The sequence below is a fragment of the Xenopus laevis genome, chromosome 3S (assembly GCF_017654675.1).
Source record: "Xenopus laevis strain J_2021 chromosome 3S, Xenopus_laevis_v10.1, whole genome shotgun sequence".
NCBI lineage: Eukaryota > Metazoa > Chordata > Amphibia > Anura > Pipidae > Xenopus > Xenopus laevis.
Genome location: NC_054376.1, coordinates 18,730,631 through 18,756,453, shown reverse-complemented (window position 1 = coordinate 18,756,453; position 25,823 = coordinate 18,730,631). Strand labels below are relative to the sequence as shown.

Sequence of the window (25,823 nt, the reverse complement as noted above, 5' to 3'; positions counted from 1 at the left end):
GCTCTGCTACTGCTTGCTTTTTATAGCTGGCCATAAATGGCGCCACTCAAAGAGATCTTTACCCAATTTGGCCAAATCAAGCTTATCTATATAGGCTGTATTTAAATAAGATTTTCCAAGAGATATCTGGTCTGTTTTAGCCCTCATACTTGAGCCAACCTGGGGCCACCTTAAGAGAAACAGTTATTCCCTATGTAAGTTGGCACAACCGTACTGCCTAAGGCACACTGTAAGGTGTTTGGTCTGTATTTTCTGAAAATACAGTGCTATGGATAGACCCTTGAGACTAGGGCAAGACGACTGCAGATCTCGCACAGGCCAAGAATCCGGTATCAGAAATGGCACTATTAGTCTCACTAAAATTTCTCTACTTAAGAGAAAAAGTTTTATACTAGGGATTTACCAAATATATAATCTTTGAATTTTTGTCAATAGTTGCTTAGAGGCTAAAGACTCACAGGGAATTTTGACTGCTGCTATTGCCACTTGGAATGTAAAGCATCCTTTCTGATGCACACAAAGTAGTGACAAGCCAGCTGTGCACAAAATCATTGTATCTTCTCATGATCAAAATCTCATATGTACCTTAGGTTCAGGGAATTTGGACAAATCCTGGACTGCATCATGGGTTCAGTGCATCCCAAGTCTACTTATCTTTAATCTTTTATGCATTCTTTTAAACTACAGGTATGGTGCACCCAGCTCAGCCTCCTCCTTCCCAAAATCCCCAAATCACAAGGAATGTTGGCAGCACAGACCCAACATTACCACTTGGTTACCAGAATGTATTTCCAACGTCAGGTCCTGGACTGCCACCTGCACCACAGCAATATCCAAGCCAGCCGCAGCAGATTACACAGGTAGAGATTCTTCTTATTGTGATTAATTTAGCATTTAAAGACCAGTTAATGGAAAGGAACTGGATATTCACCTTTTATAAATACCACTTTATTTGTGTAGTTGTTGACAGCAGTACTCCTACAAATGGGATCTAATCAGAACAAATTCAAATTGGCCAAGAGATGGGCTTGTAACCTTTACAGATGCAACTTTTTTCTAATTTTGGACAGATCTAATTTGGTTCTGTACATTACCACAATGAATTTTAACTCGGATGAGGTTGAAATGCAGACTTTCAACTTTAATTCAGTGGGTTGAACAAAAAGATTGCATAAAAATGTGAGGAACTGAAGCCTTTTTAACACAACTACTTAATTTCAGGGGCTCAAAGTAATTGGACAAATTAAAAAACTTAAAATAAAATGTTAATTTCTAATACTTGATTGAAAACCCTTTTCTGGCATGGGCAGCCTGAAGTTTTGAACTCATGGACATCACTCGATTCTGGGTTTCCTCCTTTTTAATGCTCTGCCAGGCCTTTACTGCAGCGACTTTCAATTGTGGGCCTTTCTGTTCGAAGTTTAGTCTTCAACAAGTAAAAGGCATGCTCAATTGGGTTTAGATCAGGTGACTAACTTGGCCATTCAAGAATATTCCACTTCTTTGCTTTAATAAACTCCTGAGTTGCTTTGGCTGTATGTTTTAGGCAGGGGTGCTTCGCCAATGAGGCAAGTTGAGGCTGTGGCCTCAGGCGGCAGCGCCCCACTAGGTACCAGGGATGATGAGCTGTTCCACACCTTCTCCATACTTTTTTCTTGCCATCATTCTGGTAGAGGTTGATCTTGGTTTCATCTGTGCAAAGAATGTTTTTCCAGAACTGTGCTGCCTTTTTTTTTTTTTTTTTTAGCAAAGTCTCTAATGGCTTGCACCTTGCAGTGCACCTTCTGCATTTACTTTCATGCAGTCTTCTCTTTATGGTAGACTTGGATATCGATACTCCTACCTCCTGGAGAGTTTTGTTCACTTGTTTGGCTGTTGTGAAGGGGTTTCTCTTCACCATGAAATTGATTCTGCGATCATCCACCACTGTTGTCTTCCATGGACATCCAGGTCTTTTTGTGTTGCTGATTTCACCAGTGCTTCTTTCTTTCTCAGTATGTGCCATACTGTAGATTTTGCCACCCCTAATATTGTAGCAATTCCTCGGATGGGTTTTTTCTGTTTTTGCAGCGTAAGGATGGCTTGTTTCACTTGCATAGAGAGCTCCTTTGACCGCATGTTGTCTGTTCACAGCAAAATCTTCCACATACAAGCAACTCACATCAACTCCAGTGCTTTTATCTGCTTAACTGATAATGACATAACAAAGGAATTGCCCACACCTGCCCATGAAATAATAGCCTTTGAGTCAATGGTCCAATTACTTTCGAGCCCCTGAAATGAAGTGATTGTGTTAAAAAAAGGCTTTAGTTCCTCACATTTTTATGCAATCTTTTTGTTCAACCCACTGAATTAAAGCTGAAAGTCTGCAGTTCAACTGCATCTAAGTAGTTTCATTTAAAATTCATCGTGGTAATTTACAGAACCAAAATAAGAAAAAAAGTTGTCTCTGTTCAAAGATTTATGGGCCTAACTGTATATAGTGTAGCACAGGAGTGCCCTTACTGTACTCATGTGAGGTCTACCTTTAGTGATGGTGTCCCATTAGTATCTACAGATATAAAAGCATTGTTAGCATTCTGTTCCGTGGAAAATATTACTTAAATATTGTATTGATTTATGAGAAAATGTATATTGCTGTATTTAACAAACAAATATTTCTTATGTAACCTTAACTTAATAAATATCTGAATGAAAAGCACTGAATAGGAGGGTGATTTAGTCAAGCTATTTGTTGGTAGTATCTCGAGATCTACTGATCACCAGCTAAAGGTCTTTAAAGGGAAACTGACACCGCGGGATGTATCAAGGCCCAGCGAGCAGACTGTCTTTGGCGCTAAGAGACATGCTAGTTCCGTGCGCATCTTCTCTGCGCCAACACTCGCCCGTCAGGAGGAGAGCCCTTCCGACTCCAGGACAGGGGCTCGTGTTTGGCCTCAGCTGCTGCCACAGTCTTGCCGGCTGGATTGGAGAAGCCCCAGGAGGAGGAGGACATAACAGTTCCGCAGCGGCAGCCGCAAGTCACCGAAACAGTGTGACACTGTGAGAAAGAGAATGAATATGCATTTATACTTCATTATATAATAATAAAGAAACTATATAAATGATGACCAAGTTACAGTACTTAGCTAATCAGTTACTAAAGCACACGTGGTTCACAGACGCCAGAGAGATATAGCGGAGAGGAGGGGGAAGCTCCGCCCCCTTTGTGACATCATCGAGCTCACATTCTGACAGGAAGCAGGAGTCTGGCTGCCACAGTCGGCCATAGTCGGATGCAGAACTGGGTTTATTAAGTGAAAGAAAGCTTTAAGGAGAAAACAGTCAGCATGACATATAGGTAACTTCAAATGAAGAATCATTTTTTTAAAAGAAATTTTTTTGGTGTCGGCTTCCTTTTAAAGCATATGTTTTTATTGATTTCCAAAAAAAGGGGGAGGGGGAGGGGTACAAAATAAAAAGGGGATTGATGATCAAGAGGAAAAAAAAAACAATTAAATCACATAAAACATATACATTTCTGTCTGTTGCATAAATCAGCATCATGTATCATACCGCAATTACACTACAAGTAACCATCAAGAGTATTCAAGTGTGTAAGAGACACAGCTATCTCTCCTGTTCAGGGATCCTGTTCTGGGTGTGAGTCTAACCAGGGGGACCATATTTTCTCAAATTTAGAAGGACATCCTCTCGCTTCATATGTCAATTTGATGTTTACCAGTGACTTTCCTACTAGTGAGAGCCATTGCTGTATTGTGGGAGACTGGGGGGCCATCCATTTCAATACTAGAGCCTTTTTAGCATAGAATAGCACAGTTTTGATAAGTAGTCTGGACCTGATTAGGGGGAGAAGGTCTTCCACAACCCCTAGTAGGCAAATTTCAGGCGTACAGGGTCCGGGAAAGTCCAAGTACTCATGTAAGTTATTCATTACATCAGTCCAATACTTAGAGATTTGTGAGCACTCCCATATGAGGTGGGTGAATGTGGCATCAGGTAATTTACATTTGGGGCAGCGTGCTTCGCTGGCGCTCCCAAACTTCTGAAGCTTAACAGGAGTAAGATAAAGCTGGTGTATGAGTTTAAATTGAATAAGTCGATCTTTGACAGATATTAAAAACCCATATAGGTCATCTGTGACCTCATCCCATTTGTCCGAGTCTAGTGAGGGAATCATGTTCTGCTATTTCTGCTGAGCTTTGAGGAAAGGGGCCGGTAGGCAAGCGGTTAATGACTGGTAGAGCCTAGAAATCAGTTTCCCAGCTTTGGGGTCCCATAATATCTCTTCAATTTTTGGGCCATCGTATACAATCTGGAGTGTAAGGAATTGAGCTCTGAAGGCCTCTCTAAGCTGCAGGTATCGAAACCAGTGTATCACTGGCTGAGCAGTTAATTGTTTAAGTTGGTCCATAGTAGGGAACGTAAAGTCTACCAGTAGGTCATCTAGGGACCTAATGTGGTTTTGGGGCCAGTAAGAGAAGTCCTGTAAACCTCGCAGATGGGGCAGATTTGAGTTTCTCCATAGTTTCTCCATAGTGGTAAGTGTGGAGATCGTAGGGGGGTAGATGTTTTAAAAAGTTTACACGCCATTGTCCATACCTTACAGGGGGTAGAGATGGTAGTAGGGAGCGAGTCATAATCACCTACCCTCCTATAGGGGGCACTGCGAAGTGCCTCTAGTGAGCCCACTAGGGCTCCCAGTAGTGAGCAGCTTGGGTTGTCTTCAGTGGGATGGAACCATGCGTGAATGTGATATAGCTGCCCTGCTAAGTAGTATAGTTGCAGGTGGGGGAGACCAAGGCCACCCCTATCAGTGGGGGCTGTTAAAGATTCCCACAAGATTCTAGGCGCTTTGTTAGCCCATAAGAACGGGAGCAATACTGACATGACACTTCTGAAGAATGAAAGTGGAATATACACTGGGAGAGTTCAATAAAGCATGTAGGAATTTCGTAAGTATATCATTTTGTATACATATATCCGTCCCCACATGGTTACAGGAAGTTTGGCCCATGTGTTGAGGGATTGCTTGAACCGGTTGAGGATGGGTTCAAGGTTATTTTTGGCAAAGTCAGTAACTTTCCCAGTAATATGAATGCCAAGGCAACCCTTTTATGGTGTCAGTATGAGCTGGAAGAGGGTCAAGAGGTAGGAGCATGGATTTTTCCCTATTTATAGCTAGACCTGAGTATCCCCGAAATTCTTCCAAAATGTGGAGTGTTGTCTCTAACGACTCATCACAATCTCCTAGGAACAACAACAGGTCATCGGCATAAAGAGCCAATTTCTCCTCTCGAAGACCTAACCGGAAGCCATGTATTCTGGGGGATTGGCGAACTCTTAAGGCTAGGGGCTCAATAGCTAGAGCAAATAGGAGAGGCGACAGAGGACACCCTTGCCGTGTGCCTCTAGATAAGGGAAAGGGTTTCGAGTTAAGTTTGTTGACTCTGACCTGGGCTGAGGGGGTTTTATACAACATTTGAACCCATTTAATGAAGTTAGGGCCAAAGCCAAATTTGGACATCGTTGCCCACAAATATTGCTACTCCACAGAGTCAAACGCTTTAGCTGAATCGATTGACACCACCACCCTAGACCCTTTATTGTCATGATCAATTTGAAGGTGCGTATATAGCCTTCTAAGGTTTATCGCAGTGGTTTTTTGGGGCATAAAGCCGGATTGGTCTGGGTGTATTATCGATGGGATCACCTTAGCCAATCTCGTAGCCAGGATCTTTGCTATTATTTTCATGTCCGTATTAATGAGGGAGATAGGACGGTAAGAGTCCCACTTTTCAGGGTCTTTCCCCTCTTTTAGTATAAGTGTTATTAAGGCTGAGTAAAAGGATTGAGGTAGTGTGCCTGTCTCCATTGCATCCGCAAATGTATTACATAGATTATTGAGCAGTGTGTCACCCTGTGCTTTGTACCATGCGGGGGGAAGTCCATCAGGACCTGGGGTCTTCCCAGAGGGGAGACCCGCTATTGCATCCTGTACCTCCTGTCGAGTGATTTGACCATCTAAATAAGCAGCTTCTTGGGGTGATAGAGTGGGGAACTCCAGAGATGCTAGGTATTGACTTATTTGTTGGGGGTGGCATTGTTGTGGGAGGTATATAAGTTGGAATAGAAATCTCCAATGGCATTGGCAATATCGGTGGGATCTGTTATGATTTTGCCCCTGGGACCCTGCAACCTAGGAATCGTCGTAGGGGAACGGTGTGGATGGGACAGATATGCTAGGAGTTTGCCAGCTCTATCAGCTTGTTCAAATATTCTCTGGTTAGAATACAGTAATTTCTTTTGAGTTACCTGTAGGTTAGTTTGGACTAGTTCCAGGGATTGCTGGCTCTGCGTGAGCCTGTTATAATTGACATCGGTTGGATCGGATGCATATATTGCCTCCGCTTGGGAAAATTTGGTAGCCTCCTCTTCCACCTCTTTTTTAGCCCTTTTTCTAGCCGATGATATAGCATTAATCAGGGTACCTCGAGCCTCCGCTTTGGAGGCATCCCAGAGAACATTTGTGGAGGCCGAACCAGTATTACTATCCTAGTAATTGGCATATTCTGACTGACTTTGGTCCAATACTTCTGGGTTTGAGAACCAGAGCGGACTAAGGCGCCAGCATCTGTGTGTTTTCCCCATGCCCTCCCATAGGGTGAGTGCGAGAAGTGAGAGATCCGAAAAGGCTCTTTGTAAGTACTCCACCTGCTGGACAAATTGTGTGAAATCGGGGCTGCACTATCCTGGAAAGTGTTTTGTGGGTGGCTGAGTGGCAAGAATATTGTAATGTGGTGGGGTGTTTCCATCTCCATAACGCTAGTAATCCCATATTGTTTACCCAGTCATTAAGTAAAGGAGAGTGGGTAGAGGAAAGACCCAGTCTGTCTTTATGGGCATCTAGAGTAGCATTGAAGTCACCTAGTAGGCATACAGGGACAGAAGGAAAACTGGCCAGGACAGTGAATATTTGTTCCAACAGAGTTAGAGAGAATGGGGGTGGCGCATACAGATTTACCAATATCATTTCTTGATAAAAAAAATTACAGTGCATAATGTATCTACCGTAATGATCCGTCCGTATGGACAGTAACTCAAATGGTATGTTTTTCCGTACCAATATAGACACACCTCTAGAGTAACATGAGTACGTGGCATGGTAAGCGTGAGCAACCCAACGTTTTTTGAGAGCTAGAGTTTTCTGTCCCATTAAATGCGTCTCTTGGAGGAGTAAAACTGAGGGGTTAAATCGCTTGACATCGTCAAAGAGTGCTGCACGCTTAAATTTAGAGTTCAAGCCCCTAGTGTTCCAAGATATGATTATAGGGGAACTCATGGTGGAGGTATGTCTATATGAGTGCCAGGATCAAGTATATTGGATTCGAGCCGGTGTGGAGGTTGCATAAGGAAAGTAAGCATCTTAAATGTAGTCACAGTGCATTGCATAGTCCGGTTTATCAACAGACATGTATCATGAACAGTATAACTAGCAGTCACCAACTGGAGAGCGGTTTCTGCATACCCAGTCTACCCACCAAACTCGGGTAGACCTGTACCCTAAACATAGAAAGCAAACCGTTAAACTTTTAGCAGGAGGAGTAAGGAGTTCAGCGATCGGGTGTAGTTCCTGTGCCGCCCATAAGAGGGGGCTCCCTGCTGCTGTGTGAAGGCAACCATATTTCAGTCATATGGGAGTTTAGGTCAGCCATGTTTCAAGGAGTTTCCAAAGTAAGCCAACAGGCCATAGGAACCTCAGGAAAAAAATAAATAAATAATAGAAAAAAAAAAGGGAAAAGAAAAAGTAGTCACAGGATAGGCTTTTCCTCTGAACAGCAAAGCAGTAAAAGTTCCAAATGGGGTCAACTTGCATAGAACTGTAGCGGCTTAGAAATTAGGCCCGACTGCCTGGAAGTAGAGTAACTGTTGAGGGCCTACAGACTGTTTGGTTGGAGAGTCTCGGCCGTTGCCAAACAATGGTCTACGGAGTATTCCCTCTATCAGGATTATTGGGGGGGTGCCCCGTCCGCCTCTGCCATCCAGCCACTTATCCGCCTCAGCTGAGGTAGTAAAGAAATGTGTGGAGTCGCCTGCCACAATGCGCAACTTTGCAGGGAACAACATGGAGTACGCTAGCCCTGCTGATCGGAGACGCCTCTTTACCCCCAGGAAAGACGCCCGTTGTCTTTGCACCGCAATGGAGTAGTCAAGGTAAAGCGATAGTGTGGCACCATCATGGGTAATTTGCCCCTTTTTCCTGGCAGCAAGCAGTGTTGCGTCACGATCTCTGTAGTTTAAGAAGCGCATTATAAGCGGTCTGGTTGGGGCCCCTGGGGGTAGCGGTCGAGTGGGTACTCGGTGGGCTCTTTCGATAGTTAGTAGCGGGGAGAAGGAGTCCAGGCCAAAGGTGGATTTAAGCCAGCCTTCTATGAAGGTTTCGGGTGATTTCCCTTCTACTCCCTCTGGCAGCCCAACTAACCTCACATTGTTGCGGCGTAGACGGTTCTCCAAGTCGTCCGTCTTGTTTGCCATTTCGGTGAGCTGAGATTTGATGCGGGCTATGTCAGGAGGCAGGGGCGCTGTGATGTCCTCCAGCCGGGAAACACGCTGTTCAACTTCTGTAGTGCGTTTGCGTAGTTTTTGGAGATCTTGGCCAATAAGGGAAACATCAATTGTAATAGTGTCCAGTTGCGACGTGGTATTCGCGTGTGCTAACCTTATCGCTTCCAGTATCTCCTTGTTGGATGGCTCCGCGTCCGCATCTTGGTCTTTGACGGGGTCTTGGGACAGGGCGGTTGCGGCCTGCTCGGGCTCCGTACTGGAGTCTTTCGCCTGCTGCGATGGTTGTAGGTAACTATCGAGCTTTGTGCTCGGCTGCCTGTTTCCGTACTTGCCCATTGTCGAGGTCCCGACTTGCCAGCTTTAAAATGCAGGTGAAAAGATCTCGTTGCCTGTTTCACAATGCGCAGGATAGGTAAAGGATGGGACTCGTAGCAGGGAGCTCCTCAGTACTCGTGCTTTCAGGTCGCCATCTTGGCTCCGCCTCACCAGCTAAAGGTCTACTGGTAGATCCAGATCTACCTTTTGGGCACCCCTGGTGTAGCATATCAGTCTCACATTGTTTCCCTTGTGAAGGTTAAAAATGCTTTGCAAAGGGCTTCTTTAAAATCCACACTGTTGTAGATATGCATACTTTAGAAATTGCTGCACTACAATCCTAATTTATTATGACAGACAATGTCATAAGTAGAGGATGTAGAGCCTAATTTTTATTAAAAAAAAGGCTTAGCTATTTAGAAAATCTGATTACATGTTGTGCCCCACGAGACACCAGAATCCCACATAAAGAAGGGGCAGTTATGTAATGGTGTGAGTAATTGTTTTATAGTGGCACCATATTGTTAATAGGATAATAGTTCAGCTGTCCAAATACATTGGTGCGTATTAATGGTATTGTATATCACCAGGACAATACATCAAATGTAGCTTACATTTTGTCTACTAAGCTGGAAATGAAAAAATAAAGGATCTCCCCTTCCTTTCGTAGAACATAGTCAGAAAGGAATTTTTTTTTGCCCAATAGAAGTAAAATTTCACTTTAACGAAACCTAATTTTCTTTCTGTTCTGGTGTTTGTCTCTGTTTAAACATTTCGCTGATATAATTTTTAAGTAAAAAGACCAAGAACAAAAAAGTCTTAGTGATTTATTTAATTTTCCAGTTTTTTTTTTGTCCAGTGCTTAAATCCAAATTCATGACATTCCATTTATTTTGCCCTTATTAATCATAGTATGAGGGGTACAGCTTAATCCTTATTGTGTGCACAGTAATCTATATAAATCAACATTTTTCAGTTTCACTGTTTTCACCTGTTGCAAAATATAATTTTAGGCAAGTTTTCCCACACATCAACAGCCTCTTGTGTGCTGGTTTATATTGTGCTTTTGTATATTTCATTTATGCACGAATCCTCTGGGCACATGGTATTGGGTATTATGTTTTATTTCTAAATGTCCTTCTCTCTCAATAGCCTTCCATAAATAATTTGGCTTCATCAGTTGGTGGCTTGAGCCTTCACCATTCTCAGCAGCTGGATGGGTTAAGAGCTTTGAACCTTCTACAGGAGAGAAATATCCTGCCTCCGACACCTCTGAAGGCTCCCACTCCATGCCTGCTGGAAGATATCCAGAAGCTTAACTGTAACCCAGAGTAAGATCAATTCCGATAAAAGAATACAACATAAAAAACAAAGCTATGGGATCCGTTATCCGGAGACCTGTTGTCCAGAAAGTTCTGAATTGTCTCCCATAGACTCTTCTTTTATCCAGATAATCCAAATTGTAAAAACGATTTCCCTTTTCTCTGTAATAACAAAACAGTACTTTCTACTTGATCCCAACTAAGATATCATTAATCTTTATTGGAACCAGTCCATTGGGTTTATTTAATGTTTACATGATTTTCTAGTAGACTTAAAGTACGGAAAGATCCATTATCCTGGAAAGTCCCAGGTCCCGAGCATTCTGGATAACAGGTCCCATACCTGTATTTGTATTTGCTTGATAAATTATCGTTTTTGCAGCATAATTAGTCTAAACTTAAAGTTTATATGTATAAAAAGGTTTCTGTTTATATTCATATATTTGTAAGGTTCTTAGAATAAAATATATGTATAAATGTGTTTGTATATTGTGAGATTTCAGGTAGCTTGGATCATTACCTCTGCACTTTTCTTAGCACAGAATCACTCAAACAGAGCCTTAAGTTCAATTTAGCCTGGGCTGATTTTATTTAAGTTCAAACAGAAGGTAAAAACTAAAAATCCAAGCAAAAATCATAAGTTATACAGTCCAGCACTTACTAAACCGCTCAGTTTCCTCAGTGGCTCACAAAGCAGTGGTACCAGGCTTATATATTTTAGTTTCTCCCCTCTCAGCGGGTGTTTACAGTAGTCTCTCCGCCCCTCCGCACACTCTGAGTCACCTGACTCATTTATGGACAGGTGGCTAGCACCACACCCTTCCCTTTCAGCCCTGGCTAATAAACAAAAACTACAATGCAGTAAGTTGACTGCAATATCCATTATCCAGAGCTCCTAACCCCAGAACTGACCTGCATTTACCTTTTACAAGAAATCAGGTCTGCACACTCAAAGATCTTTTGACTCAGGTGGTAAGATTGAAATATGTTTTACTAGTAAAAAAACAACCAAACAGAAGCATAATGTTTACAAAGACAAAAAACATTTCACATGATAATAGTATACATACCACCCTTAGGTACAGAAAAGGCAGAAAAGAAACTATTCTGAGAATCCCCTTGACAAAGGCTATTTTGCCGAAACGTTGGGGCTATTCTCATCTTGGCAGGTGTATCCGCTACTTGTAGTTTCTTTTCTGCCTTTTCTGTACCTAAGGGTGGTATGTATACTATTATCATGTGAAATGTTTTTTGTCTTTGTAAACATTATGCTTCTGTTTGGTTGTTTTTTTACTAGTAAAACATATTTCAATCTTACCACCTGAGTCAAAAGATCTTTGTTTGAGTGTGCAGACCTGATTTTTTGTATATGTTATATTTAGTTGCTCTGTAGGGGCGACTCATAGGTTTTTTTGCACCTCTCACTGCATGTTTGTTTTTTTATAGTTTGAATTAGGTGTGCCCTCCATTTACCTGTATTTCTGCATTTACCTTTTACCATATCACATATACCCCCTCGATCACTAGTAGAGTGATCTACAAGAGGACGAGACACTGACAAATTCACATAGACATAAGTCTGCTTACGCTAATGACCAAAATTTTTCAGACGAAAATCTTGGGGAAACGTATATTCCATCCAGCACTTTCCCAGATATTCCGTTTAACTCCTTACTTTGTACACTACTTTCTTGTACAACCCCCACCATTGGGATACATGCACCAAAGAGGGAATGAATTCTGGAGGGGCCATCAACATTGCTCATCTGAACTCCTGGCCTATGTGTTACCGTAAACTTAAACTCTTGCATAGCCAGGAACCAGCGGGTAACTCTCCTATTAGTCTCCTTCTTATCACACATCCATCTCAGCAGAGCATGATCTGTCACTAGCTCAAACTCCCTCCCCAAGAGGCAATACCTTAATGCCTCCAGTGCCCATTTTATAGCCAGACACTCTTTTTTTCAAGTACTGCATACTTCCTCTCGTGTCATTTAATTTTCGGCTAATGTAGACTACCGGATGTTCCTCCCCATTATGAACTTGAGACAAAATTGCCCCTAGACCTACATCTGATGTATCTGTTTGCACAATAAAAGTTTTGTGGGGAAAACAATACTGGCTTGGCACATAATGCATGCTTTAAAACCTGAAAAGATTTCTCTGTCTCTGGTGTCCACTTTACCATTACAGATTCTTTCCCTTTTGTTAAAGGTACTGCAAAGGTAGCAAAATTTGGGATATTCCGCCTATAGTAGCCTGTAATCCCTAAAAAAGCTCTGACCTGCTTTTTATTTAGAGGGCGTGGCCAGGCTTGAATGGCCTCCGTTTTATTACCTTGGGGTTTTATAACCCCCCTACCAATGATGTACTCAAGATACTTAGCCTCTTCTAGACCAATAGCACATTTTTTTGGGTTGGCTTAAAAACCTGCCATCTGGAGAGCATCTAACACAGCCTGGACCCTCAGTAAATGTGAATCCCAATCAGGGATGTGTATGATAACCTCATCCAGGTATGCAGCCTCCCATTGTCTATGGAGTTTTAAGATTTTGTCCATTGCCCTTTGAAATGTAACAGGATCATTTTGTAATCCGAAAGGCATCATTCTATACTGGAATGCGTTCTCAGGTGTTACAAATGCTGTTTTCTCTTTAGCAGTTTGGGAAAGAGGAATCTGCAAATATCCTTTTGTCAGATCTAGGGTTGTTAGGTAACGGGCAGTACCTAGCCTATCAATAAGCTCATCCACATGTGGCTTAGGGTATTAAATTTGGAAATTGCATTGAGCTAAGAAAATGATTGCAGAACCTCCAACTCCCATCTGGTTTTGGAACCAGTACAATAGGGGAAGACCAATCACTGCAAGGCTCTTCAATAACACCCAGGTCTAGCATTTTTTTTTTACTTCCTCTGCTTCTAGCTTTTGCCTAGCTTCTGGTATTCTATAGGGTTTTAGCTTCACATGATCTCCAGAGTTAGTGACAATGTCATGTTCAACAATAGATGTACCTGGAAGTTCTGAAAAAAATTCTCTATTTCTCATGAAATTCCTTTACATCTTGTTTCTGAACACCCAAAATGGTCTCTACAATCTTCACCTCTGGAATTAAGGGTTCTTTACTGAATGTTTTTGCAGATAATATTGCAGATTAAACAGCTAGGGACGCTTTCAATAAATTAACATGGTAGATTTGCCTTTTCCTGGCTGATGAATTTTATAGTTAACTTCCCCACTTTTTTTCCATTAATTCAAAAGGCCCTTGCCTGTTTGCAAGGAATTTGCTCTTTGCAGTGGGGACTAACACCATGACCCTATCACCAGGGGCAAAAGTATGTACATGAGAACCCCGAATTATATAACTGTTGCTGCATGGCCTGGTTCTTTAACAATTGGCAATACTGCTGCAATTTGATTCAATGACACTTTTATGGGGTGTCACTTCTCCCTCCCATGTCTCTTTGGCTTTATCTAAAAGCCCTCTAGGATGTCCCCCTGGAAGGAACTGAAAAGGTGTGTACCCTGTAGATGACTGATGTACCTCCCTAATGGCAAACATCAGATAAGGCAAGTTGATCCCAGTTTCTCCCTTCCTTATCTATTACCTTCTTTAACATTGCATTAAGGGTTTTATTAAACCGTTCCACATCTGTCTGTGGATTATATACTGAGGACCTAAGGTTTGAGATTTGGAACAATTTACATAACTCTAGACACGAATGGTGTCCCCTGGTCTGTCAGGATCTCCTTGGGAATATCTACCCGGCTAAATACCTGAACTTACTTCTTGGTGATCGTTTTAGCACATGTATTACAAAACGAACTGCTTCAGGATAGCAGGTAGCATAGTCCATGATCACTAGGATATGTTGATGTCCCAAGCAGATTTTACAAAAGGACCCACCAGATCCATAGCAATTCTGTCAAATGGAGTTTCAATAATTGGTAAGGGGACCAGGGGACTACAAAAGTGGGGCATAGGTGAAGACATTTGCCATTCAGGACAGGAAGCACAATAATCTCTAATATTCTTGTACACTCCTGGCCAACGAAATCTTCGTAGAACCCTCTCAGTAGTTTTTTTCCACCCCCAAATGACCACCCATGACCTTCCCATGTGCCAGGTCCATTACTATCCTCCTATAGGTTTGGGGAACTACCAACTGTTCAGTGACCTCCTCGACTTTTTTGTACATCTGGTATAAAAGCCCTCCATTCATAGCCACATAAGGATAGGCCAGCCTCACCTCGGGTTCCGTAGGCTTTCCATCCACCATTTTTATATTCTCTCTAGTCTTTGCCAGTGTGGAATCTTTTAATTGCTCTGTCCCAAAATGTCCTTTTTGAACCTCCAGGTCAGGTATTCCTAGAGGATCCTCTGTGTCTGTGGGGCTTAGGTTATCCTGCATAGGAGCAGAATTTTCCTCAGTCACCCTCCTGATCTCCCAGTAACATAGAAAAGGGAAAAATGAGGGGGTCCTGAGTAGTAATGTTCTCTAAGGGTTTAAGCTCACTAGCTACAGATTGTGGGTTAATGTGAGTTTGGTTTTCGCATAGTTCCAAAATATTAGGAAAATCTCTCCCAATTATATCATGCAGGAGTTGCGTAACTACTACTGCACAGGCCACAGACCCAAATGAGGTGTCAAACTGAATAGTTGCTATGGGATACTTCCTACTTTCCCCATGTATGCAGACTACAGCAAGCTTTTTCCCTTGACAAGTCACCGTATTAGACCCAACTTTATCAAAGTAACTGAACTACCAGAGTCCAGCAAGGCATGTACTTGTTTACCTCCCATATTTACCACACACATTTGCTTTTGCTTAGAAACCACAGGCTTATCCGAACATGCAACATAAACAAATAATGATTGGTTCCTATTCATGACCGAAAAATCACACTGCATTGGCTCATCTATTAGAGGACAGTCTGCAACCATATGTCCAATTTTAATGCAGCGAAAGCACTTAATACCCTCTTGACCAAGTTTTTTACTGGGTAGAGGCCCTCCTGGCTTGGCCTGACCATCTTTGACCCCAGTACCGTCCTTCTCTCTTGGAATGTTCCTACCGAATGCCATGGGAGATCTCGGCTTAATGGGTGGATGTTGCTGGGAAGATTTAGGCTCAGCCAAATCCTGAGCTGCCAGGTACCTCTCCACCACTTCCACAAGCTGGTCAACTGACCTGGGGTCTGCATGACTTACCCACTTTTGCACCTGGAGGGACCTCAGGAAACGGTCCATGACAACCCTTTCCACGATTTGGGGACCAGTCAGTGTGTCCGGCTGCAGCCATTTTTTGCCAGCTAGATTAGGTCATGCATTTGAGCCCAGGGAGACTTGTGAGCAACGTAAATCCAACACTGTACCCGCTGGGCCTGTACAGATGTGGTAAGTCCCAGGCATGTAACAATTTCCAGCTTCAACTTCTCATAGTACTCGGCTGATAGATCAAAATATGCCTTTTGGGGTTCCCCTTAGAGGGATGGAGCTAAAAGCCCCGCTCACTGCTCCTTAGGCCAAGATTCTCTTGCAGATGTACGTTCAAATGTGTGTAGGAACTCTTCCACATCATCTTGAGGTGTCAATTGTGTATTAAATTACTGGCCCTGATAGTAACACTCAAATTATGCTGGGATACTACCGAAACAGCTTGGGCCCTCAATGAGCTGTTGCACCTACTCATGCTGGGCCACCAGGGAATCCCTCAAGGCCGACACCTGTGTAACCGTAGACTCCCACTCCGCTTGTAACTGTTCAGCCAGCAACCTGTTTGCAAGCTTCTGCTCCTCACTGATCTGTACAACAGTTTGGTGCAAATAAGAATTTGTTTCTCGTTGTGCAGCATTGGCTTGCATTAGCAATAATTAGCTGCTCAAAAACTTTCTCCATGTTGTAGCGAGAAACCTTTCAAAACACTTTATACTTAACCCTCCGCACAGATTCTGGCATCGGAGTTCCACGCAGCCATCTTCCGGGTCTTCGGCAAGCTGAGTGGGAGATCGGCATTTTGCCGGTCTGCGACAACTGCACATTCGCCGAAACAAGCGTAAATTGCAGAAGCACCAGAAGAAGACACGAAGACCCGGAAGATGTGTGTGTGTGGAACTCCGATGCCAGAATCTGCGCCGAGGGGTAAGTATAAAGTATGGGGCATTTCCCGGGGGGGGGGCAGTTAGGCTGGGGAGAGGGGGGTCTACGTGGGGTGGGTTGAATTCTCCTTTAACTGTTTTTGTGCCAGCGCAAACTCCACCAATTGTGTGAGATTTCAGGTAGCTTGGATCTTTACCTCTGCACTTTTCTTAGCACAGAATCACTCAAACAGAGGCTTAAGTTTAATTCAGCCTGTGCTGATTTTATTTCAACCAGTTCAAACAGAAGGCATAAACAAAAATCACAAGTAATAAAGTCCAGCACTTGATACCGCTCAGTTTCCTCAGCGGCTGTCTGACAAAGCAGTGGCACCAAGCTTATATATTTAGTTTCTCCCCTCTAAGCGGGTATTCACAGTAGGCTCTTAGCCCCTCCACACACTCTGTGAGTCACCTGACTCATTTATGGACAAGTGGCTAACACCCCACCCAGAATCCTTCCTTCCCATTCAGCCCTGGCTACTAACGAAAAACAACAATACAGTAAGTTGACTTCAATATCCATTATCCAGAGCTCTTAACCCCAGAACTGACCTGCATTTACCTTTTACCATATAACACATCCCCCCCCAGATCACTAGTAGAGTGATCTACAAGAGGACGAGACACTGACAAAGTCACATACTTAAAGTCTGCTTACGCTAATGTGACAAAAATCTGGGGGAAATGCATATTCCATCCAGCACTTTCCCAGATATCCTGTTTAACTCCTTACTTTGTACATTACTTTCTTGTACCACCCCCACTGTTGGGATACATGCACCAAAGAGGGAATGAATTCTTATCACTATATATATATATATATATATATATATATATATATATATATATATATATATATATATATATATATATATATATATATATATAAAAATATATATATAAAATGATAGAAGGACTCGCACACCATTCTTCAGTGAATAAAACTGTGTTATTTATTCTGTATAGACTTCCTAACACTAATCCTACTGAACTCACATCCTATTTAAAGGAAGAGTAACACGAAAAAAATGAATGTTTTAAAGTAATGAAAATATCATGTACTGTTGCCCTGCACTGGTAAAACTGATGTGTTTGCTTCAGAAACACTACTATAGTTCATATAAACAAGCTGCTGTGTAGCAATGGCGGAAATTGAAAAAAGGCTATATGGCATAGGTTAAATAGTGGATAACAGATAACACCATTATGTTCTACAGACCTTGTCTGATATCTGCTGTGTAAACTAAAAGATGTTTAACAAAGTCACAAGATGGTGACCCCCGGTGTCCTACTTTGAAAGCATAAATCATTTGTTTAATTAGGCATCTGGTGCCGTAAGTTTGTCTTTGTTTAGTATACAAAATACAGCATTTCGAGCATTATTCTATTTTAGACTTTAGTTTCCCTTTAACTTCTGTTTCAACTTACTCTTAGTCAAAATGTAAAAATGCTGATCTGCTTTGAAAAATATCACCCTTACAGGTTGTTTCGTTGTACTTTGACTAACATCCCTCAGACACAAGTTCTTCTGAACAAAGCCAAACTGCCATTGGGACTCCTACTGCATCCATTCAAGGATCTGTCTGTAAGTTACTGTGAATATGTTATTCTGTGGCCTATGAGCATTTAGAGTGGGTGAATGTTTTTACTTACTACAAATGTGTTTAACTGTGGTTATAGCAACTTCCTGTTGTGACTTCAAGTACAATCGTCCGGTGTCGTTCTTGTCGGACTTATATTAATCCCTTTGTCAGCTTCTTGGACCAAAGACGATGGAAATGCAATTTATGTTACAGAGTAAATGACGGTAAGCATAGCTAATTTCACATTTCCATCGGGAAGGCAGATTGACACAAACAGGTATTTATCATATGATATTAAAGGAGAACTAAACCCAATGAATGGTTAAAACTGTCATATTTTATATACTGAACTTATTGCACCAATCTAAAATTTCAGATTCTCAATAGCAGCAATGATCCAGGACTTCAAACTTGTCAGGAGGTCACCATCTTGGAAAGTGTCTGCCACACTCACATGCTTAGTTGGGCTCTGAGCAGCTGTTGAGAAGCTAAGCTTTGGGGTCGTCACAAATTATCAAACAAAAAATTAGGTTTGTCTGTAATATAATCTGATGCTACAAGGTTGATTATTAAATTCTGATGCTAGTTGCACTGGTTTCTGAGCTGCCATGTAAGTAATTATCTGTATTAATTACTATTTAGCAGTATATTTTGACATTTATATTCTATGTGTAATGTATATTTTGAGTAAGTCGCTAAGCTCAGTAAGTGACAGGAGCACAGAGCATGTGCAGTGAATCAGCAGAAAAGAAGATGGGGGCTACTGGGGCATCTTTGGAGACGCTTTGGGATCCTTACTGCTAAAGGGCTGTGGTTTCATTGGGCTGGTACAGAAGCCCAAAACATAACGTACAACATTTCTAGCCTACGTCTTACGTTAGGCTTTAGTTCTCCTTTAAAAAAACAAACTATATTTTTTTTTAAAAAAATCACTTGCATCCATTGAGCTGAGGGATTGTTGTGCAAATATAACTTTGAGTATTTGGACATGATCAAGGCATCTAAACCAACAGTATATACTTATGTAACTCCAGCATGTAGACATCTGGGGCCTGCATTATCACTTATTTTTACAAGTATTGCCTATGCACACTTCTCCAAAAAAAATTAACTATTATTTTTTGATTTGTTCATGCACAGAAATAAATATCCAATAATAACATATAGTTATTTAGGTTGAAATATGGCACACATCAATCAACCTTTTCACATCCGAATCCCGGATGCATGTGATGTGCATCAAGAAGTAAGGATACAGATCTCCACTGTGCACCAATACCTCAAAGGAAATGAAGGTGTTCAGCTGTTTAAAACAGTGGAACAAATTCTGAAAAATTTACATTTATAAGCTGTGGTAAATGTGTCAGTATGTTACAACCTTCCAAATTGTCAGGAGAATCCTGAGAATCCTGCTGCATTCCCCAGTTCAGTGTTTAATAAATGAATCTTCCCTTTCAGTACCTGAAGAGTTTATGTACAATCCTGTAACTAGAGCCTATGGTGAGCCCCACAAGAGGCCAGAGGTTCAGAATGCTACAATTGAATTTATGGCACCATCAGAATACATGGTAAGGAAGCTTAAAGGAGAAACAAATCCGTACCATAAAAAACATAACTTTTTACTTACCCCTCAGTGCAGATCCTGTCCCCCGCAGTTCACAGCAGCCAGGGCTGGTCCTATCAAATGTGGGGCCCAATTGGGACCATGTTGGCGGGGCTCCTAGACAAAGTGTTGCTGGCTACTGACACACCAAATATTTAGGAAAATAAGGGCATACAGGCACAAAATAGAAAGGAAAGGGGCAGACAAGGTAACATAATAGGGCACACAGGGTAAGCGAGAGAGGGAGGAAATAGGAGAGTGGACTGGGCCAATTAGTTTGGGGCTGGGCCGATTCAGCTTGGGAGCAGGCTTGGTTGGATTGGGGGCAGGCAGGGCCTATCAAGGTTGGAGGAAAGCTGGGCCTATGAGAGTTGGGGGCAGGCTAGACCTATGGATTTGGGGATGGGCTGGACTCTCAAAGTTGGGGGCAGGCCAGGCAGCATCATGTGCTGAGGGAAATATTATCTGTGGTGCGGGGCCCCCCAGAGGTGCGGGGCCCAATTGGGCCCAATTGGTCCAATTGGCCTAAGGCCGGCCCTGACAGCAGCCATCTTCTTTTCTTCATTAAACTTCTTACAGATGCATTTTAGCTGCCAGCTGAAAACGCAACATTTGTATCTGGGACTCAATGTGACACTGGAATCAGACAGATTTGTTAAGTGATAGGAAACTGTGCTCAATGCTTCCAACTCCAATTGCAGGAACAAACATGGAGCCAGATTTTTACAGATAAACTGGGATTCTCTCTTAGAGGATTATTTTGCATATTAATACAGCCATTGGTTCTGGAGAGTTGGGGAAAGATTTTATTAAACAATACAAAAACTATAAAATCCACATTATATTACATGGCAACAGAGGAACCAGTGTGTTCTGCATATTCTGATTATTAATCAGATCTGATTATTTATTATTAGTCTTGTGCTGTTTTTATAATTTACTATGATCCCTAAAACAACAGCAGCCAAGAGCACACTGAACATGTGCATGGTCTTGGTCTTGCAATGAAGGTCTAACAAAGGTCCATGATGGCGACCCTCTGGCCAACTTTTGAAAGCATAAATAATTAATTTAATTAGGCTTCTTAACCTGTGAGAATGTTTTTGTTTAGTATGCAAAATACAGTATTTCTAGCCATATTCTATTTTAGACTTAAGTTCCACTTTAATTATTTGATGAATATTGCCTGTTTTTCTATATATTTCTTTATAAATATTGAGTGATTTTATTCCGTTTGAGCTTCCAGCTGCATTTCATTGAGCACTCCACTTTTGTGGCCTTTTTAGTCAAAAGGTTAATGTCTGTATGGCTTGACTCAACATTTCACATTACTTATCAGTGCTTCTGCACATTTAAATTAGATTTAAAAGTTAATTACTGTTCTGTGGTTGGTAAATGATTTAAATTAAATACATAACAGAAATTTTATTTTCTAGCTGCGGCCACCACAGCCCCCTGTGTACCTCTTCATGTTGGATGTTTCCCACAATGCATTAGAAACCAGCTACCTGAACACTGTCTGTCAGACTTTGCTTGAAAATCTAGACTGGTAAGTTTTTGTTTATAAAATAGTTTGTTCAACCTTGAGCAAAACATCCTTATTTTTCCTGCACACAAATTTCCTGCACACAAATTTCCTGCACACAAATCTCCTGCACACAAATGATCTAGAATGCTTTGAATGTACAGTATATATATATATACTGTATGTACATACATTTTATTTTGAGTACTGTAAAAGTTTTGCTTATAACTTGCAAAAACATCAACCTATATCGATAAATTGAAGGAGATTTAGACTCTTTGTGCAAAAAGCTGCTAAATATCTTCCCATTTAGCCTAATGAGGATTGGTATCCTCATATTGAATAATATTTAGCTGGTCATCTATTCCAAAGCCATGCCTGATTTGGGGAGTTCTACAATCACTTTGATTCTTTTGGTTTATATTTCATTCACATTTTACTGTGTATTTATATAGTGACTGAATTTTACCTAAAAAACGAACTAGCACTCTAGCACTAGCCGTTCTTTTTTTTTTTTTTCCAGTTTTTTTTTCTTTTTAAGTTTTGTAGCAGTAAAACAGCATCTTTGACTTCCATTTCATATTTTTCAAAGGCTCCCTGGAAACACCAGAACAAAAATAGGTTTCATTACATTTGACAGCACAATACATTTCTACAGTCTGCAGGAAGGATTATCGCAGCCCCAGATGCTGGTTGTATCCGATATTGATGGTAATGACAACGGCTACTTTGCATAAAAATTCTAGTAATCACATTTTGCTTTCTGATTTGCAGTTATGTTGCTTATATATAGAAATAAATGTTTTGTTATTTTCCCTCTGACAACTCAAATATGTGTTTACAGATTTTTCTAGCAAAATTATTGGTTTATAGTGACAAGTAAAAATCAAATCGTTTTGCTTGTATCAGTGCATAGGGATGCTGTAGGATTTTCAATATAAAGAGCCCAGTGTAGTCTAAATTGTTAAATTTTCCAACACAGAGCTACTGTACAGGATATTAAAAGCAGTCCCCTCCACTGCAGTTGTATAAATAACCTGAAAAATGTTAGGGGGTTCATTTGTTCTTTAAGGAGCGAAAAGGCAGATTTAAGCAAGGGGTTGCTGAGCCTGTGGGTCAATATCCCCCAGTTTTGTAATATGTTTTGTAGAGAAATATAATTTTGATATTATACAGCAATTTTCACTTAAAGGAAAACAATATCGAACAATGTAGATCTCTCTCAAAATATATTGCATAAAACCGCTTCATGTAAATAAACCATTTTCATAATAATATACTTTTTTATCAATATTATCAATATAGTGCCATTGGGTAATCCTAAATAGAAAATTGCCATTTTAAAAAAATAAGGCCCCCCCCCAGGATCATAGGATTCATGGTACACACAAACAAACCATACATGTTAGGTCACATGAGCCAATTAACAGTCAGAGTTTTGTCTTTTGCTTCCACACTTCTTCCTGTTACATTTAGAGCTGCAGTATTTCTGGTCAGGTGATCTCTGAGGCAGCACACAGACCATCACATAATGGTGGTTCAATGCAAGAGATGTAAAAGGGCAATATTTACTTAAATATATATACCAGTTTAGTGGAATTCTTTAATATGTCATTTCATTTAATATTCTAATGTTGCTTGCTTAAGTATTCGTTTTCGGGCTATAGTTTTCCTTCAAACATGACATTTTGTTATGTCTTCAATTTTACAACAACCTCATGTATTTTTTTTTTTCTCCTGGTTACAGATGTTTTCATCCCAATGCCCGAAAATCTTCTGGTTAATCTGAATGAGTGTAAAGAGGTAATATTGGGAAAAATGATTTTGCTTTAAAAGTCTTTATCCAAAATCTCTCTGATGGTATTAAAGAGGCATTGGGCCAGCAATTCTTTGTTTTCTACTTGGCATTTTTCTCCTGTGAAAGTCAAAGAGCTTTTTCAAGCATGCAAGGCAGCCATTATAGGTGCACTAAATATGATGGGATACCAGGGAATTAAGAAGCACAATGAATCAAAGCATGAGCCCCTGGGTTCAAGGTCAAAGGCTGATCACTTAACCTCTAGGCCAGCTCCTCTTTGTATTTTTCCTCAAGCAGGCTTTTTTTAAATAAGGAAAAGTTCAGCAGCTTTTAGGTGAGCATTTATCATCCCCTAAGTATCATGCTATAACTATTAAATGAAAAGGAAAGTTTGTCGTTGGGAAGGGTGTCGAATATTAGGCACCCCCAGTGATTATAATAACTTAACTGGTGCTCGTGTTAGCAGATAACTGCAGTGGCCTGGGGCACTTCTCAGTGAGCAACAATGGAAACCATGTTCCTGCTTCGTCTTTCGTCATGTGTACATGCACGAAAAGCTAGATTAAAAAAAACAACAACTCCCTGCTGCTCACTGAGAATTATTCTACTAACAGGAGCAGACGGCTGGGGCATCAGGTAATTGATTATAATCACTAGGGGTGCCTAACATTTGGCACTCCCAGAGGTTACCTTAAAGGAGAAGGAAAGGTTCACAGATGTGAAGTCTTGAGACATACTTCTGGATTAATGGATCGCATCAAACCGATATAGCTGCCTACCTTTCATTTAGAAGCAACTAATCACTTTGAGCCTACCTGCCTACTTCAGTAACTGCTTACTGACTGCTGTAATTTCATATGGAGAGACTATATTTTCCAGGTCAATACTGTTCTTCGAGATGAAAAGCATGTTTCATAGCAGACTTTACTCCACTCAGACTTTATTGTACAGAGCTGCAGAAAATTCCTGTTCACCTTTTGCAGCCTTATTTTCACACAAATGCTCTAAACTGAGATGCACTGTAATAGGAATATGGTTTTGAATTAAAAACCAGACTCATTTCTGTTGTGTAATTGTTTAAGCTGGTCCAGGATTTGTTGAAGAACCTCCCACAAATGTTCACAAAATCATCAGAAACACAAAGCGCCTTAGGACCCGCTCTTCAGGCTGCGTTTAAGCTGACATCACCGACTGGTGGGCGCATAACTGTCTTCCAAACACAGCTTCCTTCTCTGGGAGCAGGTGCCCTAAAACCCAGGGAGGAACCCAACCAAAAGTCCTCTGCAAAGGTGAGAAACTCATACAAAGTCTTGTATTTAGAAAAAAAAACTGTAGATGCATTGTTTTAAGAGGTTGCGCCTTAGGTCTTCTAAATGTTACTTTAGATCAGGATATGTAGGATAGACTTGTAATTGGTGGTATTTTGTATTGTTCTGTTATGCATCTTGTTGCAATGAACTGAAGTGAACCTTTACTTTATGTTCCATGATATTTATAATGTTTGCTTTAATTCATTACATTTGTGTATTTAAAGGAAATCCATAATCTTACTCCATCAACTGATTTTTACAAGAAGTTGGCTTTGGACTGTTCAGGGCAGCAGATATCCGTTGACCTGTTTCTCCTTAGTGGGCGGTACTCTGATTTGGCCTCGCTTGGTATGTATAATGCTTTTCTAGGCTTGCATTAAAATACTGATATGAGATTCTTTCTCATGTTATACAGAATTTCACTGATGTTCCATTTGTTTTCAAGGCTGTATTTCCAGATATTCTGCTGGGAGTGTTTACTACTATCGTTCCTACCATACTCAGCATAATCCAGTTCAAGTGGAGAAACTGCAAAAAGAGCTGAAGCGATACCTGACGAGGAAGATTGGCTTTGAAGCAGTCATGAGAATTAGATGTACTAGAGGTCTGTGCATCATATTCCTTGCATTTTAAAGGGAAAATTATTTATTGCAGCTAACCGCAGAACATGACTTTTGAATATAACTATGGAGCGACAGGCATACTATGCTGGAATTAAAATGGTTCCAAAATCTGATCATCATACTGCTATGGCTATACTTAAAGACCCACAGTTATATTGTGCCCCATGTAAACTGAAATGTAAGAAGCAATACTGTGTTTCGTTCCCAGCATTACCCCTGCAAATAAAGCATACATCTTATATCACTCAGATGCTGGTGACTCAATAAAGACAAAGTGGAAAGTTTATATGACCCTCTGGAAAACCTAAAAACAATTTGTTTTCGGCATACTAGAGATATCCTGTAACTTATATCTTAACGTCTATCTATAGTCATTTTTATCACTAATAGACACTGCAGATTTAGGCTATTTCTATATTAAAAGTTTGACATTTAAAGTCTGCACAGTCTGCATCTTAGCTGTTTCATAACCTTTCAAAAACCTTGATGTATATTGCGAAGCTGGACATATACACAAAAACTTTTCCTGGTGTAGTTAGCCTTTTATCAAGAACACTTAGTTTGTTCATAGAGCTTCAGTTCTTTTGCTATGTTTTACCTTCTTTATAAAATGCTGTGCACTTTTATGCCCATTTATGCAACTTTTCACGCTGCCCTTTCTACTTATATTTCATTTACACTTAAAAATGGTCAATTACAAAGTGTATGACTCAGCCAAGTTAATCAGCGTGGACTTGGGGTCTGGCAGTTAATGTAGCAACATAATCATGAGAAAATTGCATTTCCGTTTGTAAAATATAATGTTCGTTTAAAATATGGCTCACTGCTTTCGTTCTTGCCTTCCCAGGACTTTCCATCCACACCTTTCATGGGAATTTCTTTGTTCGCTCCACCGACCTGCTTTCTCTTCCTAACGTAAACCCTGATGCCGGATACGCAGTGCAGATGTCTGTGGAAGAAAATCTAACGGACACCCCAGTTGTTTCTTTTCAGTCAGCTCTCCTCTACACTTCTAGCAAAGGTTTGTCATTCCAGAAGT

At 41.0% G+C, this 25,823-nt stretch overlaps 1 protein-coding gene across 6 annotated transcripts in view; it reads left to right on the top strand.

Moving 5' to 3' along the window:
• sec24a.S (SEC24 homolog A, COPII coat complex component S homeolog) overlaps window positions 1-25,823 on the top strand; it is a 111,071-nt gene that overhangs the window by 53,839 nt on the left and 31,409 nt on the right. For 4 of the 6 annotated variants that reach the window (XM_018254969.2, XM_018254970.2, XM_041588049.1 and 1 more), the window contains 12 exons: window positions 688-860; window positions 10,033-10,211; window positions 17,825-17,927; window positions 18,023-18,149; window positions 19,384-19,493; window positions 20,965-21,077; window positions 21,646-21,764; window positions 22,801-22,856; window positions 23,934-24,140; window positions 24,386-24,509; window positions 24,607-24,765; window positions 25,632-25,805. In XM_018254969.2, coding sequence (XP_018110458.1) covers window positions 690-860; window positions 10,033-10,211; window positions 17,825-17,927; window positions 18,023-18,149; window positions 19,384-19,493; window positions 20,965-21,077; window positions 21,646-21,764; window positions 22,801-22,856; window positions 23,934-24,140; window positions 24,386-24,509; window positions 24,607-24,765; window positions 25,632-25,805 — 1,642 coding nt within the window. In that variant the 5' untranslated portion in view covers window positions 688-689. The remainder of the gene's footprint in view (window positions 1-687; window positions 861-10,032; window positions 10,212-17,824; window positions 17,928-18,022; window positions 18,150-19,383; window positions 19,494-20,964; window positions 21,078-21,645; window positions 21,765-22,800; window positions 22,857-23,933; window positions 24,141-24,385; window positions 24,510-24,606; window positions 24,766-25,631; window positions 25,806-25,823) is intronic. The other 2 variants (XM_018254967.2, XM_018254968.2) reach the window with 1 other exon arrangement.